The following is a 22,123-nucleotide window of genomic DNA, read 5'->3' on the forward strand; positions in this document are numbered from 1 at the left end:
AGCCATGCAACTCTGATATGGAGCAAGAAATGGAATCATCTATCCGTCCATCTGCCTTCAGATGACAATGATGAATAATAGAATTTGGTCCAACAGTGTTAAGTTTAAAAAAACAAACCCACAAATGATACTTTGGATATCATTAATAATATTTATTTTGGAAAAATAGTTTAAAAATGAATTTCTTCATTAACCAAAAAAAACAGTAAAAAAAAACCTCAAATAACATTTTGCACAATATTCCATAAATACATTATATACAAAAAATATAGTCACATAGACCCGAAGTGCCTTTGTACATATTTACCAAAAAAATTAAATTATAAAAAAGAAATGTCACAAAATACTCAAGCTTTACAAATATCCTGAAAATAATTTTTTACAGTTTAAAAAAAATAACACACTTTCCCCCCACCTAGTAAAAACACATTTTAGTATAAAAAGGACAATAAAGGCAGTGTTTGTATCTCTAATTCAAGAAACGACTGGCTCATAAGAATCCAAAATATACACTTCAGGCAGTGCATGCTTCTTATGTAGGAATTAAGTCCGTTCATTTAAATATATATAGGAAAAAAAGCAACTGACCATAGTGCAATGATAAATAGTCATAAAAGGCAGTGCAACAGGTATCTTTGAACACAGACCCTGGCCTAGTGTCCACCATGTATTATTTGCAGTCACTTTTTGCTAACTTCAGTAGAGAACCAGCTCAGCCTGAATTTAGTTTCTCAGCAGCAGTCAGTGAAGGAATCTCTCTCCCTTTCTTGTTCAGCAGCATTCATTGGGGCATATCACCTTTGAAAATTGTTCCAAAACAACAATCTTGCCATATCGTCTTTCCTTTACACCTGCGTAAAGTTGGAAGGAGGGAGAGAACGCAAAAGTGAATTGATGAAGGCACAGAATATCAGGCACAAGACCTCCCAGTACCGTACTATGCCAGATATAGAAAACAGACACTTGTCTGGTCACCTGCAGTAAGCAAGCTTCTCCTCCAGACAATTAATTTTATGGAAACTGGTTCTTCACTTTATGCCCCCAATAAGTACAGGTGGTTTAGCAGTATTTGTGTAGACCAGGCATCCCCAAACTGCAGCCCTCCAGATGTTTTGGACTACAATTCCCATCTTCCCCAACCACTGGTCCTGTTAGTTAGGGATCATGGGAGTTGTAGGCCAAAACATCTGGAGGGCCGCAGTTTGGGGATGCCTGGTGTAGACTAAGCAGCACTTAAGTGGAATTACTTGCAAGGCTGATGAATCTATCATGCAAGAAGGAAGGCTGGGAACAACAATTTGCATACAGTCTTATACATTCTCAGAAGCAGATGCCTTGTGGAGTCTCCCCTTGAATCACAGCCCACCTGATGCCTTTCTCTTTAAGGACACATTTGTGATTTTGTACTATTAAAGTACCTAACCTAGTAACTGATGCAATCCACTGGAATCGGTAGGAGACTTTTCAATAGCAATGGATACACATACAACCTTTGGGGCAGTTTCCTTAGAACAGGCATAGGCAACCTTGGCTCTCCAGATGTTTTGGAACTACAACTCCCATGATCCCTAGCTAACAGGGCCAGTGGTCAGGGATCATGGGAGTTGTAGTTCCAAAACATCTGGAGAGCCAAGGTTGCCTATGCCTGCCTTAGAACATAGAACGTAGTCCATCCATGTCTACACAATAACAGGTTTACCAGCCCTACCTGGAGATTCTGGGGACTGAACCTGGGACCTTCTACATGCAAACCATGTTCTGTACCACTGAGCATAGCGTTATAGGCATCTACTCTGGAATTGCTCTACTGACTTTCCACCGGACTACTCCAATGTACTAAACCAATGAATTCCTCTTCAAGTCCCCAGTTGCAAAGAACAGCTTGAAGAACTGGGTTGCATCAGGAAGAGCAATAGATTGCGGGATTCAATTAAGAACAACAAGGCAAAGCCAGATCCAATTTCAGCTAGCTGGCACAGCGTCGGTAAGCGGACAGAATTTGCTGGCCGACTTGTTAGCTGGGAAGTTGGATCGGTAAGTTTGCCTTTTGAGCGCATTAGAGAATATACCAACCTCCGTTGCTATGATGCATTCATCTTTCTCTTCTGATATGACATACACCGACTGGTACTTTGTGTCTTTCGAAGTGGAGTATACCGATTCTGGCCGTTTCCTTTCAGACAGTTCACTACAAGCCAAAAAGAAAACAGGACGCAAGGATGAGACGGCTGCTTTGGCGACCAGCTCGAATAGGCTGCCTGGACTTCACAAGGGGTATGCTGACCCGCCCCCTGCCACCCTTCCTTGACCTACCTCTTTAATTGTACTGCGCCTATCTCCTCTGCCTCGGAGTCGTATGTGTCACACTTAGCTTCACGTTTGCTGTGTTCCTCTTTAACAGAGTCCTCGTTCTTTAGTTCATGCACCAAATTGTAATCCACTGACGGGTACCGGGCTTTGTAGCCATTTTTGTCCGCATTATCGCTGTGGAAGTCCACTTTCTTGTTGGTGTTCTTAATCTGGGTGGTGCCAATGACGCTGATGGAAATGTCCTTCTCTCGCTGGCAATTGGCCAGGTTGTTCATGGTCTCCGTCTCGCTTCTGCACGGGTCGGGCTGCTGTTGCCTCTTCTGCATCTTGAGCCGGAAGCAGACAACCACAGTGGCACAGCCAAGCAGCAACATCAGGACCAGGATAATCCCGGCGCATACTGCAATCCAAGGGAACTGCGAATTCTGCCCCTCGGTGTACTTCTCAGTGATGTCAACCGTCACTGCCCCCGGAGGCTGTTCGGGGAGCAAAAACTGGCAGTTCAGCCCCCCGTAACCACGAGCGCACTCACACACGTAGCGGTTGTTCCTCTCGTGGCAAGTAGCCCCGTTGTGGCAAGGGCTGTGTTCACACTTGCTGACGGGAGTGCTGCAGTTCTTCCCACTGTAACCCGGAGGGCAGGTGCAAGAATAATCATTCACCCCATCTTGACAGGTCCCGCCATTCAAGCAAGGAAAGGAAGCACAATCGTCCACATTATCGTCGCAGTGTCTTCCGGTGAAGCCAGCCGGACATTGGCATATGTAGGAATTCCCCAGATCAACACACTGGGCTCCTGCAAAACATCGGAGAGGACAAATGAGATCAGTGTATAGCCCAGGCCATATAGGAGTGACCATTTATTGCATTTACAAAACTGCCTTTTCGCCAAGGAGCACGTGAGATTTTTCTATTTTATTCTAGCAACAATCCTATGAGGTAGATCTGGCTGAGAAACAGTGACCCAACCTTCATGGCGAAGTGGGGTCATGACTCCAGATCTCACAGGGCCGAAGACAAGCCTCTTATCCATTATACAACGCATCTTTTCAGTTCCCAGTCGACAGCATCCTTTAAACAGCCCTGTCAGACCAACGGCTCGTCCACACTTTTGCCCAATCTGCATTTGGATCGTATTGTGTACCGATTAATTTCCCTGGGCCCAAGAGCCTTTCACATTGCTCCGAGGATTGTACTTTGTAAAAATCTCATCTTCTCCACAAATGAAACTCGGTTTAAGCAAAATCTCTTTGGTTTCTCCATGCACACTGCAAGATCCAATTTGATGGGTAAGACTGGATTTTTGAGAGGCACAGCCATGGCACAATGAGAAAAGCTTCCAGCCCCATTGGAATTAAATGGTACACAATAAGATCAAAATGCAAGAGAAATTGAAGATAATCCCTGAAGTTTTGCAGTACTCACAGCCTCAAAGCATACTACTTTGTTGTGTAGGAAAGCAAGGAGAACATAGCCCAAAGAGATGAGCCTTCGTAATGGTAGAATACTCAAGGGAAGCCCAGTGCAATCAAATGTCTCATTACAGGGCTTCCTTTCAGCTACAGGATTGCAGCTTCACTCTGACACACATAGTTGGCAGGCTGCCTTCAAGGCATGATGAAACATATTGCCCACTGAGATCCATCAGAACTGAGGCTTTAAAAGGAACTTGTAAAAATAACTTGTTAAAAAAAAAAGATCCACAGGCCTTTAAGGCGTACTCTGTTATCAGCCAGTTTTATGGTTCCTACTAGAAACAGTTTTTGAATCATTTATAATGGGGTGGGGAAACCTCAGGCTTAGGGGTCAAATCTCTCTGGGCCTCACTTTACAGCCCTGAGGACTCTAGGCTGCAGCCTCCCTGGTCCTGCTCTGCATCCTTCTCTTATGGTTTTACCTGGCTGGAATGTGTCCTGGAAGTGTGATATCACCTTTTGCTTGCCTGGGTGGAGGATGGAGAGTGGTATGTGTCTGGGCATGCCTACTTGGGCCACTTCCATTACTGGTAGGAGGGCCCTGGAAGTTGCCCCCAAGGGAACCCCATTTTATCACGGCTACCATATTTTTCCATGTATAAGACTGGGTTTTATTCCTAAAATATAATGTCCAATATTTGGGGGCATCTTATGCATGGGGGCCATCTCCCCCCATTTTCTTCAATCGGAGCCCCCAAAATAGGGGGTGTCTTATACATGGGGGCATCTTATAGACGGGAAAATACGGTACATCTTGATCAGGTGTGTCTAGGATTCTAGTGGACATTTTGTATTTGGTTGGTTATGTGATTTTATTGTTGAGGAGCTGCTCTGGGGGGTCTGCAGAAAGCCAAGATAAGGATTTGTAAAACAAATAAATGAAATGGTTTTGCGGTCGCCTGTGTCAGTGACATACATCACTGTTCCAGCGTTTCAAAGGGGTGTGTTCTATATAGAAAACAAATGTCCAAATCCGGTGACCCAATTCTTAAACACACAGAGTAGGACATATAGTCAGTGTATCAAGCTGGTCCAGGTCGTTTCTTAAAACCTGAACCGCAACAAAATCTGAAGCATAAGCAATAACCTTACTTACTAAACTCAAGCCAAAAGTGCAATTAAAAAGAACAAACAGAGAATAGGAAGCGGCCCGCCTGATGCTAATTCCCTCAGCTGAAAAGCAGAAGATCAAACTGGTTCTGCTCTCTACACTCATTGCTTAAGACCGTATTACAGGAACAATTTGGGAAGAGCAACAGGCATGGACATGGGGATTTCTTCTAAGTCTTTGGGTCCATTTAGACATTTAGCAGAAGAGAGTCACATGGCCATTTCCTAGACTGCACAACTTCAGGCTACTTTGGGGCAGGCACGGGGAGCAGAAGAGGAGACTTCTCATGGGTGTGAATACTTCCTCATAAGAGATGGCTCCCTTTCCTGATATGCTAGGTTTTCCTTGTTTAAGGAGCATTTGGGAGAACAAACTTCCAAACAATGCAACCTTCCAGCCACAGGATGAGCAGCGATTTACTCAACTGAAAAGGGAAAGCTGACACTGTTGGGAAACACAGCATTTATACTAGGCAAGACGGATGCGCAGAACAATCCTTGGCGTGTCTACTCAAAATTAAGAGATACTGAGTTCAATGGGAATTACTCCCAAATAAACATGCGTAAGACTGCAACTTTTCAAAGTTACACCAAAAGGGTCTTGCTGAGTCAGGCTAGTGGACAACCAGACGCGGGGTGGGGTGAGCAAAGCAGCATTTTGCTGCAGGTCCCATTTATTGTCTCTTTCATTTTCAGGGTTCCAGTTATAAACCACCTTGAGCACCTCAGGATAGTCACTGCAAAAATTCTATCCAAAACTAAATGCCCTCCTTCAAAAGATGTCGAGCCAATATTCACCCACTGTGAATTTTTTAAAAGATGCTGCTAAGTTTGTATGTTTTTCCCCCGTTGGCACAATCCAACCCAAGGCCACAACACACTTCAGAGTAAGCCCCACTTGAACAATGTGGGCCTTCCTTCTGATAAGCATGCATAAGCTGCATACATCTCTCATGACACTACTTGACTTGGATTGGATCTTACTCTTCCTCTGCTAAAACAGGAATTCACATTATGGGGCGTCAAGTCAACCTCAATGGGAAGTTCATTCACTTCCCCTTAAAGATACACAAACTTAAATGGGAAGTTCATTCAACTTTTCATTGACAGTCATGGCAAAATGCTCATTAATCTTGAACGGATCGGTCAAAGACTGGTTTAGCTTACCATTAGCACAGGGACTGGAACTGCAATAGTCAATTTTCTTTTCACAGTTAAATCCAGAGTAACCCACTGGGCAACGGCAGCTGTATCCACCTTCCGGGTTGTCTGTGCATCGCCCTCCATTGAAGCACGGACCATCAGCACAAGTCATTGCTCCCAACTCACAGCTTTTACCATAGAAGCCAGGTGGGCAAGTACAAGAATAGCTGTTCTCAAGATCCTGTTGCAAAGAAGAGTGTGGTATTTAGAAGCCTATACTGCATACCGAGATTACCGTAAGCATCTCTTAAAACTACTTTTTTAAAAATAATAATAATAATATTTTTAGAAACTTACAGTACAGCTCCCTCCATTCTTGCAAGGATTGGCATCACATTCATTGATTTCAATCTCACAGTTGGCTCCGGTGTAGCCAGGACGGCAAGAACAGGTGTAGCTCCCTTGGCCAGTGTTAGTACAAGTGGCACCATTCTTGCAAGGCTTGTGGTGAGTACAGTAATTGAGATCTACAGAAGATTAAAACAAGAGGCATGTCTGTAAGGACACACACGGTTTCGCAAGGACATTACACAGCTTCCAGAAGCAACTCCACTGTAAGCTATTCCCAGGTAAGCATGCATAGGATTGCAGTCTTAATTCAAGGAAGATCAAGCCATGTTACTATGAAAGGTGAAGAACTTACCCTGGTTACAAAAGAGACCGCCCCAGCCTTCCTGACAGTTGCACTGCCAAGGCTGTTGACAGGTACCATGAAGGCAACCTGGGTACCGGATGCACTCGTCACAGTAACGCCCCTGCCAACCAACTCGGCATCTATTTTAAAAAAATCAAAAATACCAGACTATCAGTACAGGAAATCCTACCACAAACTGCAAACCCATTGAAGCAAAAAACAAAAACAGAAAACCCCAGGGGGGGGAACACTTCCTTAACAATCAAGGAAGCCATATTCCTAAACTATTAATAGATGATTCTTTTGCAGCCTGAATATGGTATTTTCCATTCCATTCAAGCTCTTTGATTTGAATGGAACTCATTTCGGGGCGTAAAGTGCTTAAGATGGTGGCCTTGGTTTATTATTGATCACACTTCCGCCCTTCCTCCAAGACCAAGCACCCCCAAAGTCGGCCCTCCAGATGTTTTGGGACTACAATTCCCATCATCCCTAGCTAACAGGACCAGTGGTCAGGGATGAAGGGAATTGTAGTCCCAAAACATCTGGAGGGAGAAGTTTGGGGATGCCTGTCCAAGACGTTCTGCACAGTATACATGGGATGATCCCATTTGATCCCACCAACCCTGTATCCTGAGAGATCTCCTAAGGCCAACTATTTTCGTAATGTAGAAGAAATTTAGACCCAGGTATTCTCCTAAATATGACACTCAATCTTCTATTCTACAGCACGCCAGCTCTCCATAAGATTTGGTTACTGGAATTGCAACAACCCTGCCTCATTATTGCAGCTATCATTTAAGTGATTGTAATTTTTGCCAGGGCTTCAAAAGGTCATCAAATTTGAACTCATTATGGCTGAAATCCTATGGACTCCTGCTAGGAAGTAAGCCTCATCCGAATGCGTCATTTCCTAGTGAAAGCTGAACAAGACCGAGATGTAAGCCGAGACTTGGGGGGGGGGGTTCAATTTCAGGATTAATACTTTGACTTCATATTATTGGGACGTCTCACCCAACCATCGGGTAAAACTTCTAAGGCATTTCATGTCATCTATTTGGAATTCTCAGATCAAGTCTGCAGGCAGGAGGGGCAGAGGAGGAAGAGCTCCGAAAACTTACTTGCATTCCCCAGGCTTGTCGCAAAATCCATGCTGCTCATCACATCCAGACAAGCAAATTGCTGAAAAACACAAAGGAGCAGAAATATACAGATAAGCCTTTGGGGGGCAGGGGGGGTGAGTCAAACTCCTTTCACTAGAGATGAGTTGGTAACAACAGCTGAATTAAACTCTGGCGTATTGATCTTGCTTAATAACTGGGTCCTTTACTTATCGCCAGGGATGAACATTCCTCTTAATACAGTTGCCCATGGACAAAAGAGACCTCACAATTGCTCCCATTCGCCTTTTCTTCCCGGCAAGGGTCAGAAGTCCTCTCCCTCCACCCCCCACCCCGCCAATCTATGCACACAGCTCCTCCTCTTGCTGTCCTCAGAGTGTGTGTGTGTGTGCGTGTGTGTGTGTGTGTGTGTGTGTGAGAGAGAGAGAGAGAGAGAGAGAGAGAGAGAGAGAGAGAGAGAGAGCGAGCGCAGATAAGGGTGGACAGCTGGTGTGCAGGGTGCCAGCCAGGACAGCTGCTCTATTGTCTATTCTCTCCCAGCAGCTGCCCCACTGCAACAATACCCCCAACCTCCTGCGGCCAATCAGGGCCAAGATGTGCTTCCCCAACAGCCTATCCCTGCCCAGATCTAATCTATGGCACGCGCAGTGATTTCTCAGGGGGGGGGCTTTTTTTCTTCTTATTCAAATAAATAAGTCCAAAGTTCTTTCACACACCCAGAAAGGGAGGCGGGAATGAAGAGGCCAAGGGAGCGCGCGCACACACACACAGAGACACACAGAGCAATGGCAAAGAAGTAAGCAGGCCAGCAGGAGGGAAGACTTCTGCTCATTACTTTGCCTGGTTATGGAACTCATTAAGCAGGCACTGCAAGTTTTAATTCAACAAAGCAAGCCAGAGACAATGAAGAGCCCCGGAGAAGGAGAAACAGAAGACGAGGAAAAGCTGGGCTGATAATCAGATTGTCTCAAAAAAAGTGAACTGAATGGGCAGTGGGAATGGGGGTGGGGAAAGGGGCCTATGAGGAAAGCCTGCAGTTTGTTTATTTATTTCCTCTGCTTCTAGGGTGACATCACCCCCATTGGTCCAAAAAAGGCGGCATGTATTCTAACTCACTCGTCAAACTCAGCTTATTAAAAAAGAAAAAGAAGGAAGGAGATACAGTCTACACCAGAAATACAAAGGGGCTTCAGAAGGCAACATCAACTAAGGAGTCAAAGGGAATATTTTCCTAAAGCCATTTTATTCTCCGCTCCTCCACGTCTAATGTGAAAGGAGGTGGCAAGAAGACCGAGTGTTATGATGGGAAACACAAGCTCTCTGTTTGCTGCATTGGCTCAGAATTCTGCCCACCCTCTCTGCACAGATACTGAGCCTGGGCAGTGTCAATCCATTCAATAGTGTTTTCTTTAAAAAAAAAAAAGCACACAGATACAAACAGCGGCAATTACATTGGACACATCTTATCTCAATGGCAAGGATCCAACTTACTACTTTAGACACACCCAAGGACCTGGGACATGCCCAGTGGCCTTTGTAAGCTTTTGTTTTCTTTTGAATAGCACACAGCCATACCATATCACAATCTGCTTTTGGAAGTTCCCTCAGGTGGCATGGTGGAGTGCCAGACCCATTGGAACATGTGGAACTTGTGGGGTGCACTTTCAGATCCTGGTTTGTTGATGTTTTGGTACAGCTCCAGGCCATTTTTTGGTGTTGTTGCCAACCCTGGCTCACTAGGTTTGGGACAAGGACATTCAAATTTATCTTGCCAGGCTATAAAATGTAGCTGCATGCCTCCAAACTTCCGTGGGGGTCCACGGAAGGGCAAGGGGAGAACAGTCCTCCTACCGCCAATAAACTATAATCCCCGAATTCCCACCTTTTAAAAAATTAAAAAATCCCAAGAAAGATTTTTATTGTCAATCCCAAGAAAGGAGACAATATGTGCAGACACTTCTCATTTTTGATGAGCACTCAGCCTGCCCACTGCCTTTTAGTGCTCCACCCCAGGAAAATACAACCCCCTCCCAAAAAAAAAGGTTCTATGGACACCCATGTTTCCTCCACTATCAATACTGCTGTCAATGACATTACCAGAACTGAAACTAAGAACTCAAAAACTAAATAACTAAATAAGACCTTAAAAAAAACCCAACCATATGGGATGCAATTCAGATGTCACTGAAGTCAAGGAAAGAATGTTCACTGACTTTAGGGTGTGGGTTGCATTTTCCGCACCTTCGAGTCAACCAACTTCAACACTTCCCTTGAATTTCCCTCTGTGTGTGTGTGTGTGTTTGTTCTTTATGCTGGCCTGATCTTTGGGAGAGGGAGATAGTCTTTAACCACTTTAAAGTCCCAAGTGCAGAAATGCAGCTGTCAATCAGCAGAATGACTTTTAGGAATGTTTCAATGTGTGTCCTTGATTTTCATCTTTATTTTGTGTACATCTATCTGCCCTTCCTCCCAGAGGAGCTTGGGTGGCAGAGAGTGATATATCAGAGTGGGGGGAGGGCTAACCTTCCAGGTGTTTGAGGACCTCTGGTTTGAAGCTGGGGTGGGGGAGGCAGAGTTTCCCCACCCCTTTTAGAGAATTCTGTTGGCATTCTGAGTTGGAAATGTCAATGCAAATTTAGCATACTAACTCTAGCACTAAATATATTATCTCATTGTCTCATTATTATGGATTCTTATCTCATTATACATGATAAAGCCATCTCACCCCTTGCTTTTCCCTGTAAGACCAATTGCAGTCGTTAACTGTCTTTACCACACTTATCAGCCAATCACCCATTCCCACCACCCTTCTGAGTAATACCCCTCCCTACCCTCTCACTATATGCCTGTACGTATAAGGGTCTGGTGATTTCTGTTTCAGTGTATCTGAAGAAGTATGCATGCACACGAAAGCTCATACCAATGACAAACTTAGTTGGTCTCTAAGGTGCTAGTGGAATTTTTTTATTTTGTTCTAGCACTTAATGCCACCATGAGCCTTATCTCTTATGCAATAATAGGGAAAGTCCTCCCTCTGCTAATAAAACAAGAAGTTGTCGCTGAAAAAAGGGGAAAAAACTGATTGGGCTGCTAAATAGTGGTTAAACTATTTGACTACATTCGGTCCATAGGTTTGCTATGTAATGTGCATGTTAAATAACTAAGAGGGGATTAGCTATATTAGACTTGACACTATTGATTAACAATCATGTTATGTCACACAGGGCAAGAACTTGGTGAAGCTGTATACATTTTAATGTGCATTACAAGCAATTCTATGCATATTTACTCTGAAGTAAGTATCTCTGTGTTCAATGGTCCTTTACTCTCTGGTAAATATATTTGGGACTGCAGCCTAATCTATTGTATGTATAAAATGTGTTTACTGTTTATGTTAGTGGATATTCTTAATTTTTTGGAATTTGGCAAATGTTTAAAGAAAGAAAAAGAACTAAAAGTCAGGAATGTGTTGCAGGTGCTGCCAAAAATTCTGTAAATTAATAGTAAGTCTGATACCCTATAGTAGGAAAAGGCAGTGGGGTCACATTTATTGGTGTATTTGTTCAGAAAAGCACTTGCTGAAAAATTGCCAATTCAGCTACATGCAGTTGTTTTGATGCTCACAGCCAATAGATAAGACAGGCTGCAGGAATGTTGTAGAAATGTGTATGTTTTAATGTGTACTATAATACCGTTAGCCCAATTGGTAACATAATACTATGTTAGTCAGACCCACTGGTTGCCACTGGTCACCTACCATTAAGGAGGAGCTAGGAATTCTGTATCTGCTAGGCGTGGGGTGGGAATAAAATGCTCTAAATATTTGTCAAAAACAGTCTATATAGCTCCCATAATTATTTTGCTGATTTGCCCTGAAGGTGATGTTTATTTTAGGTCAGGTTCCTGAATTCTGCACCTTTGGATTTTTGTTGGCAATTTCTAAGGATCCAATTCAGCCAGTGTCAAGCACTTGCAAATTCCACTGATTTTAGTGGGACAGCCAAGCACCTGTTTTACTCTCCCAATAAAAGTCATGCAAATCCAAAAAGCCGGCTGCATCATGTCCATAACTTTGCTAACAGGAAGTCTCCTAATGCCTTGAACCTTCTTCTTTCTCTAGGAGCTCATTGATCTATTGCCACCAAAAAGAACTGAGTCCAATATTATTTGCTGTTTGGTGTACAAAGCAGTTTTTGTAATTCTAATATATTATATTTTATCCTTATTCCTTAATGACCAATTTCATTATATGATTGTTGGTATGTGGCTTTTTAAATTCTCCCTAGCAAGCACACTCATTTCTGAATGGGACATGTTTGCACCAATGCATGAGCCAGAAAGAGAGAGAGAATTGCTGGCAACAAAGAATTTTAGAAAGACAAATGAGGGTTTCCTTGAGGACACTCACGGTCAGTGCAGTACTGCCCCTTCCAGCCAGGATTGCAGACCTTCTCCCCACGCTCTCCACAAGTGAAGTGGCCAAAGGCATCATCCCTGGGGCGGCAGAAGACAGAACAGCCCTCTCCGTAGTAGTGCTCATCACACACAAAACGGTAGGAATACTTGAGGTCAGTGCGGCCACTGCTGTGCAGGTCCTGGGACCATTCTTCGCCAACAGTCAAATGTCTCTGTGTAGCCAGGCGGCTAATGAGGCGTTCTGGATTCTCTGCAAAACAGAAGGCAGGGGGTGGGAAAGCAGAGAGAGAGAGAGAACAGGAATGCAGTTAAATAAATTGAAAGCTTAAGATTACACTGGAAATTTAGAGTAGTTCAGGGAGGGGTGAGAATTTTTTAAGCAGGTATGGAAAAGCTATAGGTTGCCACTGATCCTGAACCCAGGTGGAATTGTCCCACTGGCTCCAATGGGACTTCCTTAGAAGTAAGTGACTGCTATTGGGACTGGAAAAGTTCACTAACTGGAAAAGCAGGCATATCATGGACCCATAAAGTAACAGTCCTAAGTGGAACTTGGAAAAAGCCATTTACCTGTGTTGAGGTCATCAGGGGAGTCTGTGTGCAGCGCTTCAATGATGAGAGAGAAAGTGCCCTGGAAAATAAGATTTTTAAAGAACACAGAGAAAACAATGAGAGCAAACCTCTACAGTCAGCAGAAATAATATGGTCACAGGAGGGGCAGGAATATGTGTGCCCAGCCAGCATGACTCTCTGATCCCCTGACTCCAGCCTGTTTTCACTTTCCTCAAGGAAATGGCAGCGCTTTTTGAAAAGTTGCTTCCTGGCCTGTTTTTTCAGCCTGCTCCGCACAGGATGTGGTGTTAAAAAGGAGCAGAGAGGGGAAGGGGGGAGGGAGCAGGAGAAGGGGCATCACTGTCAGCCTTCACACTTTTTCTCTGCACAGTGCCTGAGAGGTAATGGGCTGGAGAAGATAGTGGGGTAGATGAAGCCCTTGGGAATTCCGGGCAGAAATGACAATGACATAACCATTTCCATAATGGAAAGGCAGGGGGAATGGAGTCGCTATAAAGTATGTGCAGCCACCCCTATTATCGCCCTCCCTCCAGCTGACTGGCTGAGGCCACTAATGAGACACAAGCTGGCCCTGCCAACAGTATTGCGAGGTCAGAACTGCTCTCTCTGGAGCACCAATCTGGCTTCACTCCTCGGAAAGCAGGGAGTTGCAGATACATTATGACACTAATGTGCCAATTCTGGACCAAAAGGATGCAGCCTTGAAGTCAGGAGGTCGCTTTGCATTAAAAAGCATCTAGCAACCTTGGCAGCGGCAAGCAGCCATTAACTTGGCAGCAGCATAAGCAAGGTCTCGGGAAGGAGCAAGGGCATATCGCGGGGAGTTGTGGAGAAGCCACACTCTTTTGAGCTGCGCTATTGCATCAAAGGCTACAAATAAAAACACACACAGAAAGCTCTCTTTCTGATTCCTTCCCTGCTTCTGAATCCACAGTCCCACCCCAGTCTTGACAAGCACTGGAAAGGTTAAAACGCCTAGTTAAAAAGCAAGTTTCCCCCAGTCTTCTGCAGCAGCCTTATCTGACCATGAGCCTGCGCTCACTAATCTGGAATCCTAAAAGTGCACTTACGCACAGGGAACGGCAATTCTAATCTGTATTTGTTCAAACAATACTAGGAGACAATACTGGGAGACCAAAGCGTGTTAATGCTGTGCGTTAATTGCCTCAACCGCTTGTCTATTGAGATGGGGGGGAGGATCCAGGGAAGCGATGGCACCTTTCCTTAGCTTGCGCTGCTCTCCCCCTCCCCCCTCCCCCCAGCCTCCCTGTTCTTTACCCGGGTGAACTTACCGGCCAGGTGAAGCCGAAGGGAAAGCGGATAGGGTTGCTGAAGGAGGGGTCGCTGCTGGCGGCGTTGTCGGGCACGCTGAAGGAGTTCGCCCCGAGCACTGGGGTGATGGAGCTGCCGTAGGTACAAGGCGGCTCCGGGGACACGCTGGCTTGGTAGTGCTTGAGGCAGACGCGGAAGAAGGTCTTGCAGTCGCACTGCAGCAGCCCAGGCGCCGCGCCGCCCCTGGGAACGGCGCCGCCGAAACCCTCCCGGCAGCAGTTGCGGTTGCCCAGAAGCCCCTTCTTGTTGACGAACTCCTGCAGCTTCAACTCGAACACACCGGAGCTCCAGACCTGCAGGAGGAAGCAGGAGCGGGAGCCACCATTAGCAACTTAGTGGGGAACGTGGGGGGGGGAGATCTTGGCCCTCGGAAATGGAGCCGCAAATTGGCGATTGGGAGGCGAGCGCCAAGAGGGGGGCGGAGCAAATTTATCAATGGAAGTTCTGCGCTGATTTCAGGCAAGGCGGCGCGGGGGTGGGGGACAGCGGCTGCGTGCGTTCGCGCAACGCGCCTCCCGCAGAGCACAATGGCCAGGCCCCCCGCCGCGTCGAACGCAACCGCCGAATTGTCAATGGCGAAGCTCCCCATTGATAGCACCTCGCGACGCTCCGACAGGGGGCACCTGCGCAGCAGAGTTCGCGTGCCCTGAGTACCGGAGTTCCGCTAATACTGGGGCGCCAGCAAACCACCGAGGTGAACTCTCGTTCTCTCTGTGCCGCGCGCGTGTATGTGTGAACGCGAGCGCGTGCGTGCAGACGGTTCTCCACTAAAACGAGGGAGGGGGCGACAGGAACCCATTGGGGGGAAGGGAGAAGGGCAACGCTTCGTTACAGATCGCCACCCCCCTCCGCTCCGAGTCCCCAGCCCTCGGTAACCCTTCAACTTTCCCGGAGAGGTGCAACGCGCCAACTTCTGCTATCTACGATGCCTTGCGGGTTTCAAGAGGTTTGTCAACACGACCGCACGCGCGCAAATATGCATTATATACACAAACATGCATTATATGCAGCCGATGCTTACCTGGCAGGGGAACTGAAGCACGCAAAAGACCACTAGAGTCAGCGTGGACTGACCTCCCATTCTGAGAGGGAGTGAGTTGCCCAAGAGATATTGGGGCTTCTTTCCTTGCCGTCCCTTGGGGAAAAGGAAACCGCAAAACAACAGGGGCGTCTTGACAAGAAGATGGGTCCCGACAAACCTCTTGCTCCCTTAGCCCGGCCGGAGGGGAATTAGAAGGGAGATGTGTGAGTTTCAAGTCTCTAGCTCTTTTCCCGTCGATGCAGATTTCGATACGCCCTTTGGATGACTGGCAGCTCTTTGGGAGGCGATTGTTTTTAAAGATGAATTAGGCTCGAGGCGCAACTTTTACCCTCCTCTCGGCTTTTCCTCTTCCCGGCGACAGTTCTGGGCGGCTTCGTTGCGCTTCGCTCCTCTTCTCCCACCAAAGGAAGAGAAGAGCCACTTAATTCCCAGAGGCGGAGAAAAGGCTCCCCAAAGCAGATTAAAATAATCAACGATCTGGAAATCCCTCCGGGGACGAGAAGGAGATAATTCCCGGTGGCTTCAGGCGAAGAGGGCAAGAGGGGTTTTGCTTTGGGCTGGTGGTCTGGGGTTTTTTTTTCCTCTCTTTTTTTAAAGGGGCGGTGGCGGTGGTTTGGGCGGGCGTGTGTTTAAGATTTGCAGTGGGTTGTCAAGCAGCCGCCTTCAAATCCCCTTGGTTGCTGGTCGCCACTTTCTGGCAGAGACCTGCGATCAGTCTGTTTCGTTTTCTTGAAGGAATCCAAGCCCCCGGAAAAAAAGGAAGGCAAAAGAGGTTTGTCTTGTTTTAGCAGCGACTCCAGAGCAGCTGACTGGCGGCGCCCGCGTGAGTATGTACGCGCTTCCCGGGTCTCCCCTCTCTGGTTCTAGGTATGGGTGATCTTTGCTGTCGCCTTGGATCTGGCAGGCTGTCGGCTTTTCCCCCACTCTCTTGCCCCCCCCTTTTTTTTTGCTCGCTCGCTTGCTCTGTAGCGCTACGGATCTGCCTGCGGTCGGGCGCCTGCCTGCCTTATATCTCGCCGGCCGCCTGCATAGCTAATGAGATGCAAATGAGCAGCCCCCCAATCTGGCGAGAGCGGCCACAAAGGAACCACTTTTCCAAGCCCTCCTCTCAATGGATCGCCAAATGGTCAGTGAGCTGTAAAATGGGCAACCCTCCGCCTCTTCCCCTCCCCTGCGGCTCTCACAAAAAAAGTGAGGGGGGGGTTCATTTACATTCCTGCAAATTTGGAAGCTGTAAGAATCAACCTTCTCTCCCCCCCCCCACTCCTTTCCCTTCTGCTTTCAGGGGACGGTCACACACAAGAAACCCACGACCGACCTCTCTTCCACTCACGTCTGAACGTTATAAGCGCAGGAGAAACTCAGGCTCCCGCAGGAAAACAAGCCGAGACTCAGAACGTCTTAAAAGGTGTCAATGTAACACGCACGTTTTATTTTGCTTTTTAAAGTACCTTCTTGGCAACGACATCTATCCGCCGCTAAGGCTATCCTTCGACCGAGGGAAGGAACCAGATCAGCATTACGCCCGGCTGAAACCGAATACCTTGAACCTGGCACGTGGGGCCACTGTGATATTTTTGAGGGAGGAGAGCAAGCGAGACAATCGCTGTGAGCAAAGTTGTAGTTGTGGGGTGTGTTCAATTTCCCTCCAACGTGGCTACCTATGGGAGAGGTGATCTTGGGGGAGCAAACCGGGGGAGGACGTGGCGGCGGCGGCGGCAAATAAATTTCGAGGATGCGGCAGGACCTCCTGGATGAGTTTAAGTTCCCCAAAGTATCGAGAGCACTTCGGAATCTGCGCACTCCCTTTGCTGATCATTATGCGGCACACACCCCCGAGAGTCTCATGCTCAAACAATCCGGGAAAGACCCATGTGTTAAGTTCCAGGCGGGGGAGATGCGGGGGGGGGGAGCTTGGCTGGGTAAACAGTCCTGCTTTTTAAAGACCCAAAAAGAAACACACACCCCTCCTCCCTTTCCCTGAATTCTTGGTGAACTGCATGGAACCGCTCCACTTCCCCTAGGAGGAGGAGGATGAAGATGATCGCCATTCCTGTTTTTTTTTTAACTCTGTCTGCCTTTTTCCTCCTTGAAGCTTAGTTTTTTTATTTTATTTTTTAAAAAGTGAGTTTGGTGTGTGTCGTTCGCGTGGCTGTCATTAAGGCAGTTTGTTATTATGTGAGGCCTGCATCAGTTGGCCCTTTGTGCTCTCAGCTGTATGGTAATGTAGACAGCACCTGCTCCTTGCACAATACAAACGAGAGAAAGAGCTCCCCTCGGCGCACGCTACTGCCTCTACAACAATGTGCACACATTTTTAAAGAAATCCCTTCCAGCCTTCCTTTCCCCTCCCTACCTAAAAAAAAAAACTTTATGCCAACCGTCACCTTATTATTATTTTTTACACATCCATCAGACACTGGAGCTTTTGTGTTTGTTAACACACACACACACACAGAGAGAGGGATGCTGCTGCTGCTTCTGATAGAGCAAGTCTTATTAGTCTCCCTTGCTTCCTGATGGTAGAAGAGTAGGATTTGAACACACAAAGTTTGAAGGTGACTAATTTCGACTTGATGAGGAAAGGGAGGGGGGCCAAGGAGGCAGAGAAGGCGACTCCCCCCCCCCATCCACTCTCCCCGCCTTCCTTGGTTTGGGCCTTGTTACAAAACACCTCTGTAAACAAGCAAACAGCACAGGCTAGCCTGGTGTGCTTCATTGGGATGCAAGGTGTAACTGTCTGTGTAAATGTCATTTGAATTGCAACAGAGCTTTTCAGGGGGCTGCTTAAGCTGGTGGGCAAGGGAGACTATTGGGCCACAATGGGTGCCCTGTAGGTATGGCTTGCTCATTCTTCTTTATGGCCACTTTAGAATCGTGTTTTTGCAGGAGGAAATGTGACTTTCATTGAAGCAGATGTCTTGATCAGAAATTATTTTACCATGGAGGGAAGTGGGGGAGGGGCACAAAAGGAGTGGAGGTGTGGGGAACACACAGTCTAACACTTCTTCAAGTTGCCGGTGAAGATCAATTAAAAGAAATTCACTATTTGAATGTGCATTGAAGTAGATGAGTCTGTCATTCCAAGCCCTTGACGGTGCCATTAAACCTGGAAACTTCCAACTGAATATAGTAGGTCAGTATTGATTCTGCAGCAGACATTGGCCCCCAACACACAGTTCTTCCCTGCAAAGAAGCAACAGATTTGGTCCTTTCTTGCACTGATTCACACATTAGAGCGGCAGCCTGGCTTAGTGGCAGAGCACATCCTTCGAAAGAAGAAGGTCCTGGCTTTGGTCTCAGGTAAGCAGGATGGCATGGGTCTGTTTGAGGGTCATTATCAGCCCTGCCAAAAGATGGTACCAGGCCAGACTTGGTTATAAGGCAACTTTGAGGAGTCATCTTACTCTAAGCTGACTTTGCCTTTATTTAAACCCTCAACATGCTTAGTCAGCCATGTCAGGAATTCCTGCTGGAGAACTTTTCTACACCAACTGGCAGTAAGTTTCAGAAAGGGGACCTCCCAGATCCTACCTGGACATACTAGGGAGTGAACCTGGGACCTTCTGTATGCAGAGCAGAAGCTGAGCTACGGCCAATGTTGTCTTGCTAGACCAGACAACAGCCATCCAGTGCAGCATTCCAAGAGATGCCTTCTGCAAAGTCACAAGAAGTCATTGAAGGAGACAGTTCAGAGAGAGATTTCACCTTTCATACCCTTTCCAAGAGATTCTTCCTTCCTTCTTCTTAGGCAGGTTTTTCTTAAGGTTCAATTCAGCTGATCTCCTTGGAATTTTAAGCCATTGATTATTGTTCTAGCTGTGAGTGGATAATTGTCCCCCTTGCTAATATACTTTAAGTGTATTTTCTCTATCTTTCTCTAGGAATTCTGGTTGCCTCATATGCTTCAGGAAAAGAAGAGCGATCCAAAGCTGACATTGGATACTGACACAAAGGCAGGTGAGAAGGAGACTATGTGTTTTGTTGGAGATTTAAGTTGACTGAGAGGTTGGTGGGCAGACACATTTCTATCCCACTCTTTTCCCAAGGGACTTAAGGGTGACATATGTGGGATTCCTTTCCCCTTCCCAACAACCTTGAGAGGTAGGTTAGACTGAGCTAATAACAGACTCAAGGCTATTTGGCCATCTTTATATTTCAGCAGGAATGTGAACCTGCTGTTGCTGAGGTATCCCACAAGACAAGACAAGCTAACCAACAGAGAACTAGCATGAAAGAGAATACTAGTGTAAAGCATAAGCACAGCTGCTGGAGCACGAAACCTGAATGCAGTAAATAATTGAACGAGTCACACAAGGTGTGTGCGAGTTTTCACAGACACAGGCAGCAAATTCTCAGCTACAGAGACACACAAGGCTTTTTTCTTTTCTTTTTGCAGTGTATGTATTCTTAAATACACTAGTGGAAATAATCTCACTGACCATGACCTGTTTAGAACTGGCACACATGTCACCTGGGCAGTTTAAGGGGAGGAAGGAGATGATGACGTATCATTTTGAAACAATCGGTTGAAAAACTTGAATGCTCCCATTTAAATCCAGAGTGACGTTTAGATGCATCTTTCTCCAGATGTATATTCATCACACACATTATGGTTTTATACTGTTTATTCTGGATCTGGTTGGTTTGCACATGCGAGAGCTCCTCTCTCCTTCGGCCCAGTCCCACAAACTGGAAGAAAATTGCAATAATGATGCTGCAGCTTTTTGCTTCCAGGAAGCTGCTTATAGATTTCCAGAAGTCATTCCAACTTCTGGACAGCAACCAAGAGGAATGGACAGGTGTGGACAAGAGGACAGTAAGATGCTGTTCCATAATGCCCTGCCTTCCCCCATTCCTCTGTACTGCACTTTCTTTGGGAACCACAAATGAGATGAAGTACAATGTGTATGTGCATATATCACCACCAGCTTGAGCTATTTAACCAATGCATTCTCTTGCCAACCGTCAGGCTGGAGTGCAATCTACTTTTTTATTTTTTTTAAAGACTTCTCAAGCCTCATTCCCTTTCATGTCTTGCGCAAGAGAAGCTCCCTATAGTTTTTTCTAAGGCATTTGCCAACATTGTGAGTGAGGAGGGAGGGAGAGAAGGAGCGGGTGATGGAATTCTCCCTTTGCTGGATTTGCAGATTTAGGATCCACTGTAGATTGAGCTTGGAAAGGAGCGTGGGGAGGGGGGATTTCGCTCATTTACATTCCTGTTTTGGAAGGAGTGGGAATCAAAAGTTAAACACGCGCAGGGGCTGAAACCCTTCCCTTTCCCCTGGATTGCCCCACCCTTCCCCAAAGAACCCCCAAAATCTCTCCAAATCTTTTTAACCACCCTCCCTTCGCTCTCAAGGATTTGTTAAACTGACGCGGCGCAGATTTATCGATTAGGCCCGCAAAGCGGAACTGAAAGGCGTCGTAAAATCCGTCAGAATCCTGCCCAAAGCGCTTATTCTCTTCCAACTTAATTTATGCCACGCGATTCTGTATCGGGGAAATCAAGCAGAAAGTTCCTTTTCTTGACTCTCCCCTCCTCCTCCTCCTCTCTCTCTCTCTCTCTCCCCCCCCCCCGCCCCGATTCCTTGCTTGTGTGTCCTCTCCCCCCCCCCTCTTTCAGATGCTGCTGTGCTAACGGGGAGACTGTTTAACTTAAGTGTTTCTATAGGAGGCTGTTGTAGTTTAACTCCTGCCCACCAGTAGCTGGGCCGAACAAAGGAGGGACTCGAGGTCTAACCATTCATCCTTTCTCTGCGCTTTAATTTTCATTGATTTTGAAGACAAGGGGAGCCCTCAGGGATTCGAGCTGAAGGGGGATGACACGCCTTTAGACGCGATCAACCCCCTAGCCAGCCATCTGCTCCGAACCAAATGGCGTTTTTTCACTCCCAGTTCCTGCGTGTCTCTATACTCCCCTCTCTCACACTTCCAGTCCCGGAGGAGGATTTCTCTCTCCCCCCCCACCCCCACCCTGCAAAGGCAGCTTAAGTTAGAAGTACGTTGAAAGGACTTTATCCTTCATTTCCCCCCCCCACACACCCACACCGTCTTTTTTATTTGCGGCGCTTGGGAAGACGGCAGCAGAAAAGGCCATAAATCCTTACCTTCCTCATTAAGGCCGCGCCGCAACCCCTTTTTAAATACTTTTTGATTCCTCAGCAAATTTACTGTACAACGCCGAGCTCATTAGCCAGCGGAGGAGACATATTAGCGGGAGACAAGGAGAAGTTGTCCCTGCAAAAAAAAAGGGATTATAAAGTGTGTGAGAGTTGGGAGGGGGTGGGATGCGTGGGTGGGAAGCTGCGGCTCTCTGCCCTCGAAGAAGCTTCCCTGCTTTTCCTTTTCTTGGGGAAACTTTCGTTTTGGCTCCGGAGGATCTCGAAAGAGACTCCGATCCGAGGGCAGCGCGTCGTGGGTCCTTGCAACTTCCGCCAGCAGGGCAGGACCCTAAGCAGCTTGGTGGACTCCGGTGGGAAGAAAAGGCCCGAGGGAACCCCAGGCCTGCTGACTGTTGGAGCAGACCAAGAGTCCCCGTCGCGCCCTCCCCTCCCCACAAATGCCTCGCCCCGTTTCGAAGACGTCGGTGCTAGAGACCACCACCCTCGCATCTTGGGGCAGTGAATCCCTCGAGCTGGCTGGATCCAGCCCGCGATTCGTCAGTATAGTCAGGGGGCCAGTTCCTACATGTATGTGTGCGCAATTTGGTTGCTGAATGCCTGCACTCCACTCTGGCTCCACCGGAACGCGCGTCACGCGAGACGTTTGTCTGCGCGATGTTATGTCTGTCGTGGCTCAGTGTCACCTGCCAGTCTCCCCTCGGTGCCGCTTGAGTAAAAAAGGCACGAAACAAGCCGTTCTGGATCCCCCTCTCCTGACGGGGGAGATGGGATGCAGACCGAAA

At 46.9% G+C, this 22,123-nt stretch overlaps 1 protein-coding gene and 1 long non-coding RNA gene across 2 annotated transcripts; one reads left to right on the plus strand and one right to left on the minus strand.

Moving 5' to 3' along the window:
- Positions 1-131: 131 nt before the first annotated feature.
- Positions 132-16,200, minus strand: DLL1 (delta like canonical Notch ligand 1). Its single transcript, XM_035108501.3, has 11 exons — positions 15,196-16,200; positions 14,135-14,467; positions 12,840-12,900; positions 12,262-12,519; positions 7,854-7,914; positions 6,742-6,872; positions 6,396-6,565; positions 6,063-6,279; positions 2,314-3,106; positions 2,074-2,188; positions 132-851 (listed from the first exon to the last, which is right to left on the minus strand). The coding sequence occupies exons 1-11, from the start codon at positions 15,253-15,255 to the stop codon at positions 846-848; spliced, it is 2,205 nt and encodes a 734-aa protein (XP_034964392.3). The 5' UTR covers positions 15,256-16,200; the 3' UTR covers positions 132-845.
- Positions 16,178-19,865, plus strand: LOC132591906 (uncharacterized). Its single transcript, XR_015949059.1, has 4 exons — positions 16,178-16,342; positions 16,502-16,624; positions 19,101-19,176; positions 19,379-19,865. It is a non-coding gene; the product is annotated as an uncharacterized LOC132591906 (long non-coding RNA).
- Positions 19,866-22,123: the final 2,258 nt, after the last annotated feature.

Source organism: Zootoca vivipara, chromosome 3 (assembly GCF_965207765.1).
Source record: "Zootoca vivipara chromosome 3, rZooViv2.hap1.1, whole genome shotgun sequence".
Taxonomy (NCBI): domain Eukaryota; kingdom Metazoa; phylum Chordata; class Lepidosauria; order Squamata; family Lacertidae; genus Zootoca; species Zootoca vivipara.

Excerpts from the sequence above, each read along its gene's own strand:
- DLL1 (XM_035108501.3), bottom strand. The coding sequence starts at position 15,255 with ATGGGAGGTCAGTCCACGCTGACTCTAGTGGTCTTTTGCGTGCTTCAG. Across the intron at positions 6,566-6,741 it reads CGGTCTCTTTTGTAACCAGG|ATCTCAATTACTGTACTCAC; the intron begins GTAAGTTCTTCA and ends AATCTTCTGTAG. Across the intron at positions 3,107-6,062 it reads TTCCAGTCCCTGTGCTAATG|GAGCCCAGTGTGTTGATCTG; the intron begins GTAAGCTAAACC and ends GATGTTTTGCAG.